The 15,678-nt window shown below is 39.3% G+C and overlaps 1 protein-coding gene across 1 annotated transcript in view; it reads left to right on the top strand.

The window, feature by feature from the left end:
- The first annotated feature begins 7,404 nt into the window (after positions 1-7,404).
- STBD1 (starch binding domain 1) overlaps positions 7,405-15,678 on the top strand; it is a 40,018-nt gene continuing 31,744 nt past the window's right edge. Inside the window, exon 1 of the mRNA XM_044064984.1 lies at positions 7,405-7,829. Within this exon, the coding sequence (XP_043920919.1) occupies positions 7,610-7,829 (220 nt within the window). The 5' untranslated portion in view covers positions 7,405-7,609. The remainder of the gene's footprint in view (positions 7,830-15,678) is intronic.

The following is a 15,678-nucleotide window of genomic DNA, read 5'->3' as shown; positions in this document are numbered from 1 at the left end:
TACCTCTGGATACGTACCCAGGGAGTGGTGCACTGCAACTGTGGTCCCACTTCACAAAGGCGGTGCCTCCACCGACCCTGGAAATTACCGGCCCATTAGCTTGACAAGCCTTATCTGCAAAGCCATGGAGAGGATCATAATGGACCTCATAAATAAAGACATAGGGAATTTGCAGACTTTGGATCCATCCCAGTTTGGCTTTGTCAAAGGCAGATCATGCCTTCTAAACTTGGTTGACTTTTTCGAAACAGTCATCAAAGCCATTGATGAGGGAAAGGCAGTCCATACAGCCTACCTCGATCTGGCGAAGGCCTTCGATACAATACCCCACTCGGTATCATTGAAAACTCAACAGCTTAAATGTTAACCCATACATCACAAGATGGGTTGCAAACTGGCTGAGTGACAGAACCCACATGGTCAGAGTTGCTGGCGCCATGTCAGACTCAAAGCCTGTCACAAGTGGTGTACCACAGGGCTCAGTCCTGGGCCCACTCTTGTTTGGCATCTACTTTTCCAAGTACAAGCAAACACAGGAGGATTATGGCTGACAAAGTTTGCAGATGACTGCAAACTGGGCCATAGTAGAAAACACATCTGACACAGATATCCTTCAGAAGGGTCTCACAGAAATGGATAACTGGTGCCAGAGCCATGGCCTAAAGTTAAATGCCAAAAATGCATAGTCATACCCTTCGGAAAAACAAGGTTACCCCTAGCTACCAAATAGGTGGCAATCCACTGAGCACAGAAGAAGTTATCAGGGACCTGGGGACCCAGGTTGATAGTAGTCTGTCATTTGACACCCATGTAGCTAAAGTAGTTAGGAAGACCTTCTACATTGCCCACCTTATCATGAAGGGATTCTCATCTAGATCAAGGGAGGTCATAGTCTCCCTATACTCATCACTCATCAGACCAATGATTGAGTACAATGCCCCATTCGAATGTATCTGACCCGACACTTGCAGCAGCTGGAGAGGCCACAAAAGTTCCTCACCAAAAGGATAAAGGGTCTCAAACATCTGTCCTATGCTGCCCGACTGAAAGAACTCCAGCTCTATTCAGTCGCCACCGCTTGCTCAGAGGTGACCTTTGCCTAACATACAAGGCCATGTCAAACCCAGATTTGATGAATATGCTTCACCTCAAAAAATCTAGATCCATCAGAGCCACAAGGGCGGAGACTTAAACCTCGACACGGCTATTAATAGGACGTGCTGGAGGGATAGATTCATCACCCAAAGACTCCCTATGCTGTGGAATAAAATCCCGGTATATGTGAGGCAGAGCACCTCGCTGGCCTTGTTCAAGAGAAATCTTGACCAATGGATGGGAGATCGCAGATATACCCCAGGGATTACCTCAGTGTCACTGCTCGACAGAGGCACAGCAAAATAATGGGTATAGTTCCCCATACTAAAGGGGTGGCGTAAGCCACAAAACTATGGGCTAGGCTTGTAAATGCCCTCGGGCAGATAGCCTAGTATGAACCTATGAACCTATGAACCTATGATCAAGAATCCTCAAAAGCTATAGAAATATTAGCCAAAAAGCACTTATCATTTCATGAATGCCAGAACAGTGTTTCACCAAGTGGCAAATGAGATCTAAGGTAGAGGAATGGAAGGAATTGTGGGAATAGGGGGATTCAATGCCTGTGTGTTAGTTTATTTATACTAGTTTATTAGTTTTATTTTTTATATATGGATAGATTTATCAAAATTAAGACTGGATATGCAATAGTCTCAGCTGCTATTAACTTTCTTGTGTGGCGTAAGCCAGGGAACCTTGTTGGCTAGGCTTACTTGGGCCCTTAGGCCAATAGTCTAGTACCTACGTATGAACCTATATTCACCATGTAGATTGTTAGGAGCAGTTGTACGTGTTATTTTGAGGTATTTTTTATGGTATCTGTGGGAACTGGTTGGAAGGAGAAATGTTGAAGAAGGTTATTTGATTGAACAGGGACATTAATGTAGAACAGAGTGTGTTGTAACTTTAAGAAACACTTCCAAGTGTAGGTATGTGTATATAAATAGTGAACACATTCAGGCAGCAGTGCCATTTTGAGAGAACAGCCAGACTGTGAGCATGTATGAGTATGGCAGTCAGTCCGTTTATATGTTTATTTAACTTTAAGTTACAAGCCTCAATCCTGATGTCTTTGTATATAATAAAGCTGCTTGAACAGAACCCCCTGACTGTTCATCTGTTTTGACCTGACCAGATGATTGACATGGTGCCAGAACCGGGATTTTGAAAGCAACTTCTTCAAGCCATGAGGTGCAGAGTTATGGGTGAAGGCATGGTGAGCAAGCTGGGTGAATACAGTGCTCAAAAACAGGCAGCAGTGCCATTATGAGAGAACAGCCAGAGTGTGAGCGTGTATGAGTGTGGCAGTCAGACTGTTTATAAGTTTATTTAAATTTAAGTTACTAAGCCTCAATCCTGATGTGTTTGTATATAATAAAGCTGCTTGAACAGAACCCATTACAGTTCATCTGTTTTGTCCTGACCAAAGAAGCGACACTCAAGAACTTGATCAGTCACCTGGTTGGATAATGAAAGTACTTTCTATATAATGTGAGCATTGAATTGTTTGGCTATAGTATAATTTTGTTTCTGTGTGCTAGGTGTTGGCTGTGTAGCTTGTTCTGTATTTAAGTTTACTGATTGAGACCCAGAATAGTTTTGGATTCTTTGTGTGTGTGTGTGTGTGTGTGTGTGTGTGTGTGTGTGTGTGTGTGTGTGTGTGTGTGTGTGTGTGTGTTGCTTATTTGATAAGGATAGCCATGTATGTACCATATTTGAGTGGTGGAGGTGGAAGATCTAAAGCAATGGGGGTTGAGATACTTGATGATGTGCCCTTTACAGAGACAAGAACATTTGGACAGTTGTTAAAGGTGGGTTTTAAGAGGGGGTTTAAAATAAGATTACACATTGATGAGTCATCATATCATCTGTACCCAACAGTGACTATATCATGTAAATATCTATGCTTTTTTCAGTTAGCTTATGACATGTAAATACCCTGTTGACATAATTTATGTTTTTCTATATATTCACTGTTTATGTTATACATAAAATGGAGATTTTTTTCTTGTGCATCCAATGAAAAAAGTGCTTTGGTTTAGGCAGACTATCTCAATTAATAAATAAATAAAGATTGACTGGCCTGACTGTGAATATTCTACCACCATCTTGGGTGTCATACTCTACTTCAGACCCAAGTGTCTACAGATCCATAACATTACCCCTGCCTTAGATACAAGGTTCCCTGGTCTGCATGCCTAGCATTATTCTTCCAAAATTCATTCAGCCCCCTGCCAGTACTAGTTACACCTAACATACAATGAATATGCACTTGACAAGCTACTGGCTGATATTCACATGTGGCTGATTTATTTCAATGTACATTACTGGTACCAGATTTCTGTAGTTCAATCATTTCCATGGTGCCACACAGGACACTGTCTGGTAGGCCATGTCTGCCATCTGAAAGCAGCTCCTTTTGGCATAACACTTCTGGCACTTTGAGTTTGTTCATGCCTGGTCCCATGGCTCCTGTAGTCACGTTTTGCAATTCATACACTGCAGTGGTGGTGCTGCGGTAGCGTTGTCGCCTCACAGGAAGATGCTGTTCGGTTCAATTCTCAGCTAGAGCATCTTCTGTGTGGATTCATGCTTGAATGGGCATACCTTTGTTGAAGGTTGTGCATCAGGGCTGGTAACTCAGCACGTAAAAATCTACTGCCAGTCATTAGCGGACTGGAGTTCCGCTGTGGCGACCCCTAACTGGGAAAAGCCGAAAGACACAACAACAACACTGCTCTTGTGATAAACACACAGGAGGACTGGTCTGGCTGCATTTATCTGGTCCTTTGCGGAACAGTTACTATCACAGTACCCCTTTGTCTGGCAGGTTTATTGCAATTTATTTGCCATTGCATAATTAATAACATTTTCTCCACCCGGGATTGTTTTGTTAAATGTTGTAGTACACATTAATGACAGCTAGTTTTGCTGCTGCTTTTTTATTTCCTATTTTTTATCTATGTCCTTTTTTTATATACAGGTGTGTATGTATACATTTATTTGTTTGCTGTTTATTTCTGTCCATCTTCCCATTTGAGGAAGATACCAGCAGTGGGTCACAATATGTAACCTGGTAGGAGAAGAAAGGCTTGCTGATGACCTTAGTGGACCAACAGCAAGACACTCACATTGGCTGCCTGGAGCACCTCCTTCTTCAACTGGCAGAATTGTACAGCTGCCTGGTCCTGAACAGTGGGCCACCTATGACTGATCCCATCAATGAGGTTCATAGACTAGTACTAGGCTAATTGCCTTTGTGAGCCATTTTAAGCCTAGCCAATTACCTGCAATTTTGGTTTATAAGGCAAGCACCTTAACCATTATGCAACCTCCCTTACTCCTGGCTGGTTGTGGCACTGGGGAATGTGACAGTCAGATGTTGACCCCTTTATCCCCCTTCATGGCATTCCCCTTCCTTGTGTGTAACCTCCCTATCAAGCTTGTTGCCCAGTCTTCCAATTTCCATTGTCCTCTAAGTCTTTTCTGTGGGTTACCTCCATGCATCAGCACCTCCCCTCTCAGTTCTTTTCTGTAATTTCTCTTTTGTCTGCTCCTGCAGCCATACCTACTCCCTTCTTCCTAATCACACCTTCTTCTTGCTTGTTTCCATGACCCCCATCCTACTCTTCTGTTCCAGTTGTCCTGAGATCTGAACAAAGCCAAGAATAATGGGGAGGAGACAACAAAGGACCAAAATCTGGGATAAATGTTAAATATTGCTCTTATAAACTTAGAAAGTTGCAAGAACAATAGGTATTACATTGATATGCATTTTCTGAAAGATAAGAATTCTGAAACTCAATTGTCTGCATCATTTAGTGACTTCAGTCCTCAATGATTTGCAGGAAAACAACAAATTTTTCAAGGAATAGACCAAAGATATGAAGCAAAATCTGGACATTCTGTGAAACTGTGGGCAGTTGAGAGGTATGCTTTTTGTGTTCCTCTGTTTGCTCTTCCCCTTTCTTACTGTCATCATTTCTTTCTGACTTGTATTAAAAAATGGTAGAGATGTTGCTGTGTAGCCTTTATCAGGGCTGTCAGCTTTACTTGTAGTAGAGCTTCAATGTCTATATACACACATCATCACAAGAATGCTACAGGCATTGCTCCTAGTATTATTAGGTAGCAAAACCACCATTACGCAGTGGCAGTCATTGCACAATGTTGTTTTGTTTGCAAGCAAGTTCCTTAATTAGTTTAACTCCATAGGTTCATGGGTAGGTACTAGGCTATCGACCCTAGGGCCTATAGAAGCCTAGCCAAAAAGGTACCCTGGTTTTTGCCACTCAAGAAAATTATTTTCCTGTGCCCCTGTCGAGCAAAGCCACAGAGATGATCCCCGGGGATTTTTCTTGAAGAGTGCTAATGAGGAGCTTTATTTGATATAGATAGGTAGTTTGTTCCAGAGTATGGGAAGTCTCTGGAACAGGAATCTATCCCCCCAGCATGTTCTGTTTATTGTGGTGACAAGGTTTAGGTCCCTAGAGTGTGTAGCTCAGAGGGATTGAGATTTCTTTAAGTGGAGCATGTCCAACAGCTCTGGGTTTGACATAGCTTTGTATGTTAGACAGAGATCACCTCTGAGCTTGAGGCCATGGCTTTGACACCAGGCATCTGTCTCAGTTTGGCCCTTTTGTAGGATGCCCACATCATTAGGAGTTTCAATTATGGCTCCTAGTTTGCAGTCATCTGTGAACTTTGTTAGCCAAAGACCTTCTGTGTTAGCCTGTCCTTCAGAAAAGTAGATACCAAACAGGAGAGGACCCAGTACCCTGTGGTACTCCACTTGTCACTGGTCTGAAGTCGGATTTGGATTCTACTACTTTCACAATGTGGGTTCTGTCAGTGAGCCAGTTGGCAACCTATCTTGTGACATAGGGATTTATACCTAGTTTAGTGAGTTCATTTATAATTCCAGTGTGTGTGTGTGTGTGTGTGGGGGGGGGGGGGTGTCAAAAGCCTTGGTGAGATCTAGATAGGCTGCGTGAACCACCTTACCCTGGTCTTTGCTTTGGTGACTGCTTCAAAGTCAATCAGGTTTAGGAGACATAATCTGCCTTTTACAAACACAAACTGGGTGAGGTCCAGAGTGTGGAAATTACCAATGTCTTTGTTTATAAGTTCCATGATGATACATTCCATGGCCTTGCAGACCAGGCTCATTAGGCTAATGGGGCAGTAGTTCCCGGGGTCCGTGGTGACTCCCCCTTTGTGGAGTGGGATAACCGTCACTGTGAGCCATTCAGTGGGCATAAAGCCTGAGGTGAGGCTATGATTGAACATGGTGCTTTAGGTGGGGTGCCAGTTCATTCTGTAGTTCATGTAGAAAGCAGCCTGGGATGTTGTCAAGTCCCATGGATGCTGTGTTCTTGGCTTTGGAAAGTGTAGTTTTTACCTGTGCAGACGTAATTACAGGAACTTTGCATTCTTCCAGTATAGAGCTGGGCCCTTTAGGGGGTGAAGGGGGGTAAAGTTAGCACTGAATCTATCTGCCAGGAAGTTGGCAATATATTTAGTGCCATTGTACTGTAACTCAGAACAGATCTGAGTGTTGCATCACTTAAATGGGCATCATGCAACTTCTTTCCCATTACATTATTACTCAGCCCTGGGCTGTATTGCTGTCCTTTGATGGTGCTATTTTGTCTTTAAGAGACCATTTAAGTGATTTTTCTGACTAATCTAATATCTCTGACACAGCTGTATTATTTGTATCTAGGTGAATGAGAAGAAAGCACATTTTAAAGCAATGTTTCTCTCTGCAGTAAATGTAGTTACCCATAAATGCAAAGTTTGTTGTTAACTTTAGCAGCTTTAGTGACTTTTCTTTACATCTTACTTGAAGGAATTACATTTTTAAAATCATAAATATTTTCACTTCTGTACTGGACAGCATTAGGATGTTCAGTAGTAAACTGGTTGGTAGGGGAGCACTGCAGGAAAAAAAAAAAAAGGATTCATTCATTTAGACTCCTTCCCCATCTGCTTACCTGTTAGTTAATTAAGGAGTACCTCTTTCCTTTTACTGTGATGAAGCCCACAGGAGTTCTACTAAGGTATTAACAAATGGATAGGTTCTAATAGACCAGGTTGATGTTTTGCAGATTGATATACTCATAAATAGACACGAGGCTACAACAAATGGAATGCAATTCTTTTAACTTTTAAGAAACAAATAGTGACAGTAAAGCTGTTGAATTTCTGTTACAAAACAGAATTCAGAATGTAATAATCTGTCTTCTTTCCTCCTTCTGAAATACCCTAAAGCTGTGTAAATGGGAGGTGCTTGTTGCAAGCTTTTGTGGGTGGGCTCAGCTGGAATATGTGTCTGATTGATGAGGTGTGTCAATAGTAAAATTAGGAATTCTGAGCATGATCAGCTATAGAATACATAATAGCTAAGAGTTGTTTTTGGCACCTTTAGAAGAAGTCTGCTCTTGAAAGTTTTACATGGTTTGCTATGGTATATCCTTATTAAGAGAATTATTTGAGTTAGTCTTTTGCTAAAATGTTTGAAGGATTTTGGTCAGTTTTGCTGATGGGTTTTATTACAGCTTTTTGTGGTTGGGTTTGGCTCAGCAGACAGCAGAGAAGTAAATCTAGCCAGTCCAAAGTAAAAGCTGAAGAAAAGACTGGTGGTGTAGGGGAAGACCTTCTGTATCCTTCTACAAACATTGTTGCTGAGGAGTCTATGAAAAAACTGGAAGAACTGAAACAGAAAAGTTATGGTAAGATATGTTATCTAACTTTAAGGCTTCCTGAAATGGAATCTTCTAATAGTTGCTGATACTGGATTGCTATATAGGGGAATAGGTAATCCTTAACATTTTTTATTTTGGACTCTGTTTTTATTTTTTTCCCCTGTGGACAGCTTTGCTTATATATAATTGATTGCCTAGTGAAATGAATGGCAAGAAGGTAAGAGTTACTTTTGGCAGGTCTGTTAATTTTGTAACTATGGGCCTGCATGAGAACTGCTTGTTATGCAGTTACAAAACTGTTACCAAAAAAAAAAAGTTACAAAACTGTATACTAGATGATGCTTTTTTGGCCTTTTATAATAAGATTAGCCAGAAATGGCTTGCTGCCTGCATCAGAAGTACAGTTGACGTTATCTTAATTATCTGGAGCAGCGTGCTGTAGGTTTTGTGTATATTAGCTTCTAAGATTTTGTTTTTCAGCTAATTTTGGCCTCCATTAATCAAGGTTTAAAACCTGAGCTGGATAGGAGGTATGAAGGATATGAAAAGGCCTTTTTATTTTTGCTAGTCTTGTGGAGAGGTTTACATTTTTGCTGTAGCCTGTGGTTTTCACAAATGTTTTGTGTTTGAATAGGAAAAGATAAGTTTGAATATATGCAAGTTTAAAAAAAATCCTGCTTGTTGGGTCTCTTGCTAAAGCTGTCGGTTTAAGATATGCAAAATATTTGCATGTACATTTTTGTTTGTGCATTCTTCCTGTGGGGGCAAAGGGAAAATGAAAATGTCTGTAATTTATTGCAGTCAGCTTTTTGTTTGGAAACTCACATTATGGCTGCAAAGACCTCTGTGGTTGTTTTAGTAGATCTCATTGCACAATTGCCTTTGAAGGCCGTTGACCTTGGTAGATAAGACAGAGTAAAAGTTGACTTGTAGTTATAACTCCAGACTCAAGAAATCTGGACAAAGCTAAAAATGAGGGGAGAAAGGTTCAAAAATTGGGGCAAATTTTAAATCTTATAAGCTTAGAAAGTTGCTAGAATAAAAGCTGATGTGTTAGCATGCATTTTATTTTTCAGATATGAAGTCTGAAACTTAAATGGCTGTAATTACTTACTCACTTAAATCCTGAATGATTTGATGGAAGTCTAGAAACTTTGAGGAATAGGCCACAAATGAGGCAAAAATCTGGACATTCTGTGAATCTAGATAACTGAGAGGCGTGCTTGTAATTTAAACAAAGTATCCCTCTCCTCAAACATAAATAGTATATGATTCTGTCTTTCATGCTATAGGTTTTATGGAGTTGTATAATCTGCATTGCTACAAATGAGTGAGTTTTGTGTCCTGCCTCTACTGCTATGCATCTATATAACTTATTATTTATTTATTATTTTTATTTTTGTATTTTTTTAAGCTGTCTAGTTGATTTTCTGCTAGAAGTGCTTGGCATTATTATGGTTAGGCACCACCTATGTGAAGGGAAGGAGTTGTATTAAAATGAGGCTTTTATGTGCACTGCTGTGCCTTGACTGATGGCTTAAAACTTTTTTGTAATGGGGATGCGGCAGTGCCATTAATCCAGCATGTATAAACACAGGGGTGTAGCAGTAATATAGTATGTGTGAATGAAGAACATTTAGAATTGTATCCTGTTAAACCAGAGCTTTATTCTTTATTAATCACCAATTTTTAATGTCTGGTGACTATAGTCTTGTACCTTTCTTAACCCGAATTCCAGGATAATTTATTGTAGCTTTTTATTTGTAAACTTGCTCTAGAGCATTGGTACCCAAGAAGGGACTCCCCCCACAGAGCTGTGTGGTGGTGAATACTGTGGTTGTAAGCTACCGGCAACTGACCAAGTGGAATGGCTTAGCCCTGTAGTACTATACCTGCAATGAGCATGAGCAGAAAGAGGATGGTACCTGCGGGTCAGCCACTGTGGTGACTGTTCTGCACAAGGGTGGCCCCTTTACAGACCCCATGTAATTAGAGGCCTATTAGCCTCACCAGCCCTATATGAAATGTCCTTGGCTGGATCTTTGCAGAGCTCATTTATGCAGAGTTACTGACACCTGGGTATTCAGTTAAGTTTACCCAAGATCCAAGTCTTTTTTTTTTTTTGTGGAGGTAGGTTCTCCCTCCTGAATCTAGTAAACTTTTTTTTGAAAAAGTTAGATGCTGTGACAGTGGTTAGTATGTGCATGCTGCTTATTTTGACTTAAACAAAGCTTGTACACTACTCTTCCCCCCCCCCCAATGCTGGTATTACTGAAAAGGTAGATAATTTTCATGCAAACCATTGCATTGCCTACCAGACTGGAAACTGGCTATTCAGCATATCCCAGCTTGGTAGTGACCACGTGTAAAATGTTTCTGGTACCCTTTCTGTAGTTAAAATTGTTGGGGGGGAGGTTACTGCAGGGATTGGTTCTGGGCCCTCTCCTGTTTGGCACTTTTTTCTGTAGACATCAAAGCCAATATCCTTGAACTATGGTTGACCTAGTTGGCTGAGTATTATGAGCTGGGCACTGTTGTCTGCTTATCCATTTACAGTAACTTGCTCTTAATGTAGTGGGTCTAAAAACAAAACAGTGTAAAACTTCTCTGTGTGGAAGATTTTCAGTCCATGTATTTCTAGTTTAATCACTGTATATTAATCAGATCAGACAATAGTAGTAGAAGTAGCAAACGTAAACTCGTCAAGTCAAAAAGTAATAATAGAAAATATTCTACAGCATTACTAAGTATTCAAAAGTAATCCAAGGCAGGCAGTCAGTTTCCAGTCGAAAATCCTTTAAGTACACAGACAAGCGATCCAAGTAAAACAAAAATAGAGTAATCACTTTATTATTTATTTAGTATTACTCTATTTTTGTTTTACTTGGATCACTTGTCTGTGTACTTAATAAAGGATTTTTGACTGGAAACAGACTGCCTGCCTTGCTTGGATTACTTTCGATTACTTGGTAATGCTGTAGAATTACATATTTTCTATTACTTTTTGACTCAGACGAGTTTGTTTGCTGCTACTTCTACTATTGTCTGATCTGATTAATATACAGTGATTAACTAGAAATATATGGACTGAATCTTCCACACAGAGAAGTTTCTTGCACTGTTTTGAATATGCACATACCTGATGTACTGGAAACTTTCTCAATATAAATGCAAAAATGTATGTTATAAATTGTATATGGTCATAAGAGACCTGGATACTTGGACAGCACTCTTGCTATTGATAATGATCATGAGACTGATAGTATGGGTGATTTGGATGAGTAGATATACATTTTATAACAGGGTTATCATGTATGGCCCTGCTTTTGGGATTAAGTACTAGTAAATGACAAATTCTTTTGTGTGTCTATTTCAAAACAAAAGTGTATATGACTAGACCTATTAATGTGATCCCAGTTATCCCTGTAACTACTATCTTAGTAAGACTGTTGTCTGGGAGCAACTTCACTCTCTTCACTACGTATCTTGCATTTATGCTCCTTAGACTGTATATATGGAATTGGTGAACAAGAAGAAAGTGGAGTTTTAAAGACTGTCATTTGTACTTGGTTACTTGTAGCAACCAAGTTTGGTTTTTACATACATAATCATCGTGAATGGTTCTTAAAGGATGATGTCCAGTGTGGGGATTAGGGGGCACACTTCTACCAACTCCTAGGCTGAAGAGTTTTTTGGGAAGGGGAGCAAGTTCTAACCTTGGTAGCTTTATAAAAGATGGTGCAACTAGCAATTATGCTGCTTGACAAAGCATTCCTTGGTTGCTACCAGTAACCTTTGCTGTTTTACAAAAAGTTATTGATGTTCTTTAGCCAAGTATGGTCAGTGTTTGTGCTTTTTCTGCTGTGAGCTATGTCTCTAAGTAGTTATCGAGGCATTAACTGCCCCTAAAATGGTTAAATCACCTTGTTTATGCATTTGATGTCCTGTACATGTCCACTTTATTTGTTGAGCTGAAAGGGTTTTCTGCATATCTGATCAATTTTCTTCCTGTTCATATGAGTATTTTGTGAAGGAAGTAGTCCACTGTCCTTCCATTACCAGTCTAGTTTTTTAAGAATATTGCTTATTTCTAAACAAAGCTACTTATCTCTTGGAGAAAATAGCAACAGAAGCTCCACTTATAATTGGTGCATGGCTTAGGATTGTGATTAGTATACTAACCCATCCACATTTGCAAAACTTAGAATTTGCACCCCCCCCTTAAAATAAATTAAATCAAGTAAAAAATGTTTTATATTTTGTTACCAAGGAAAGGCCCCAATTGTGATTTATTTATATATATGGCCCCAATTGTGATTTTTTATATATATATATATATATATATATATATATATATATATATATATATATATGTATATAATGTTTAATTACTTTTAACTTAAACAATGGCTATGACAGAATATAGTTTCTGAACCTAAGGTCCAGTGTTCATACAGGGTGTTATGGTACAGTCACCATGGTAGACTCATCAGCTGCTTACACACTTGAGTACATTCAGATAACCCTCTGTGTTCTCTGACTTGTTTCCTTAGATCTGGTCATTCAAAAAGGCAAAGGTTAAACTAGTTTGTTAATTTTAATGGCAGAGAAATAACTGGGTGTATTTTAACTCATAAAAACATTGTAGTTGCATTTAAAAACACTTGCCACAGTCTTCAGAATGTAAGACTTGTAAGAATGGTAAAGGACAGGTAATTCCTAGTGAGACTAGGAACACTTAAGAGGTGCTAAATGTCTGACTAGTGTGTAAAGGCACAACTGAAAGACTGGTAGTTCCCTTTTCCTTGAAATGGGAGAAACCAACACAAGACCCTCTACTAAAAGAAATGCTCTTAAGGGGAAAGCTTGTAGGTTGACCATTACATTTTGCATAAATTAAATTAGCCTGTTCTAAGGGTCTAGCCTGTTGTAAGGGTCTCATTCCTATCAGACAATGACATTTTCTAGTTTGATAAAAGAAGGTCATGTTCTGAAGTGGTACAGAATTTATCATTGATACTTTGGATTTTTTGCTCAGTACGGATACTAGAAGAGATCAGCCAATATTGCACTTTGTCTACAAAAGCAGTAGGTAAATTTGTTTGAGGAAGCTCACTGGGAAGGTGACAAATCAGTTTTGAAAATTCAGTATCATTAGTTTCTTAGTCGCATCTGACAGAGTTCCTCCACACAGGGTGAAACATGTTGCAAAACTGCCAATATTTAAGGTGCCATGCCCCATTGTTGGTGACTTCAAGCAGATCTCTAACCTGGGCCACTAATTAGATCTTACAAAAGGTAGTACACAGTTGCAAGAGTTGATCACTGGAAAGTCTGTCTCTCCAACCTGAGACCGTAAACTTATCAATAACCAATTCCATAGCACTGAGGAAGGGATAAACTCTCAAAACAGTGCACAGGGGTCTTGAGGAATTACTGATTTTCAATTCGGCATGAATGATAAAGTAATTTCAATGGAGAGTGAATCAAGGAAATTGGTGGCAGCCAAGCAGTTTTTGTATCACTGTACTAAGAGGGAGGCTTCTTTCTTGTTCAGGAGTGGGAATAATTCATACTACTTTACCTCTGAGGATTGAAAATCATAACATTGACCTTTTACAGGTAACAGTAATAAGTAATAAGAACAGTTTCTTATTTTTTCACAATAGAAGCTCTTCCTATACTATGCCTTAGTAGTAAGCAATACAGAATCTGTGTATATGCTTGGTTTATTTATATGAAAATGTGGTCCCCCATAACTGGGTCTGAGTTTGACAAAAGTCAGGCATGAAGCAATGCTAAATCTGACGCCAAGGTTATAGAGCTATGCCTAAATCATAACAGCTTAAAGATGGTGCCTGTACTATATTAAATAAATGGGACAGCTTACACAATGGAGAAAAGACAGACTGCTCCAGCTCCCTGTTGAAATGCTTACACAATGGAGAAAAGACGGACTGCTCCAGCTCCCTGTTGAAATGCTGGGCACTGAAAGCCAAAACAAAAAAAAAAATAAAACCTGAAAACACAGGAGAAGAGGAAAGCTTGAAAATCGTTTTTATCCTTAACTATTTTTTGTGGATGAGGCAAGCCTCGACATCCTTCAAAATTATATATATATATAAACTAAGATTGCCATACCTTGGGGAAAAGGGAATAGTTTGAGAAATGGTATCTTGTACAGAAGTACAAGTCCTGATATTTTAGCCATTCAGTCTGCACTGAATGAGGGCTGCTAAACTGTAACATTTCAGTATGTGTTGAATTGTTTCAAATGCGAGTTTAAATAATTCTCTCTCTAGATTTTGTGGCTTTAGTTTAAAAGGTTACTTTAGATGACAAGACTTCTAAATTTCAAACTATTTTAGATGACAAGTAAATTTCATTACTGTTTGACTAATTTGGACATACTGGTGTATATTTAAATGTGTGTGAAACAACGTGCTTTATGTTCTGAAGAAGCCCATTGTATGGTGGATGAAAGCAAGTAATGAATGCTATTAAATTTGGATTTTAAATACGTATGGTATTTTTCTTTTCATTGAATCCTTGCTTTGTATGCCCTGGACAATATGGACCTTTGTTTGATTCTAGAATGTACCCCAGACTACAGGTATAGGGTACAGTCTACATAACAGTAAGTCCACAGATTCATTGCATGAGATATACACCAGCCATAAGTGCACACCATGGGCAAGTGTCTTCTGCTGTGTTGGCTGTGGACATTCAGAGGTATTTTCATATAACTGTGTTTTTTTCTGGCAATCCCTGGCAAATCATTGAGTATTAAGACTGCCAATAATGACAGACATTTGAGCTTTAGACTTCATATCCTTCAAAAAGTTCATACTAATGCAAAACTTGAAGCAACTTTCTACGTTTGTAAGAGTAATATTTAAAATGCGTCCCTAATTTTGGGCCTTTGTCTCCCCACTATTGCAGGCTTTGCCCAGACTTCTTGTGCTAAGAGGTGTGTGTGTGTGTGTGTGTGTGTGTGTGTGTGTGTGTGTCATACCCCTCAACTGCCCAGGTGTTACACTTTCGCCCCATATTTTTTGTTTTTTCATCATAAAAAGATTGAAGTTCCTAAATGGGAGAGAGATTTGAGGTTTAGGCTTTATATCATTTAGAAAAATGCATACTAACACAAATCCTGTTCTAGCAATTTTCTGAGTTCATCAGATAAATATTTATAATCTGTTCCTGTTTATTTTAGACTTTGTCCAGATTTCTGCATTAAAAGGATGAGGTATGAGACAGTGAAATTCCCTAGTTAGGGTTAGCAAGTGGTTGGTAATTTGCTTAGGCTCAAGCCCTGTACCTTGGCTACAGGAAACGAGCCTGAATCCTCTACCCAAAATATGCAACTGTTTTGCTTAGCAAATGGTATCACTGTTGCGTGTTTAGAGTTTTTTTTAAGTGGTGGTGGTAGCACAGCAGATGGCATACTTTCTCTTTTGATGCAGAAGGCTGTGGGTTCTTTTCCAACAGCATGTAGATGGATTGCTGATACTGTGTTGGATTTTGAGGGTGGGTGATACTGTTGGATTTTAAGAGGGTGGGGTGCTGCAGTCCTGCGTACATCTTCCTTTGGATAAGATGCCTAATAACCATGAACCTGTTGCAATATTACCAGCTTATTTTTAATGTAACATAGGCACTTTACTTAATCTACAAATACATTGCCTGCTGCCTATAAAGAATGACAGAAGTTTGAGTGGTCTTTTATGTTTGAAATGTTCTGAATTGGGCAGTTTTGGCATTATTGATTTATATGTATTTGTTTTGTTCCCTAATGTTACAAAAATGTTTTCCATGGCCATTGTCATCCTTCTAACCTGGTGATTTTCTAAAAGCTTTGTGCTCAACTTTTGCA

This window comes from Protopterus annectens, chromosome 3.part0, assembly GCF_019279795.1.
Source record: "Protopterus annectens isolate FY-2018-M chromosome 3.part0, PAN1.0, whole genome shotgun sequence".
Classification (NCBI taxonomy): Eukaryota; Metazoa; Chordata; order Ceratodontiformes; family Protopteridae; genus Protopterus; species Protopterus annectens.
The sequence above is the reverse complement of the archived record's forward strand: the minus strand, read 5'-3'. Positions and strand labels throughout refer to the sequence as shown.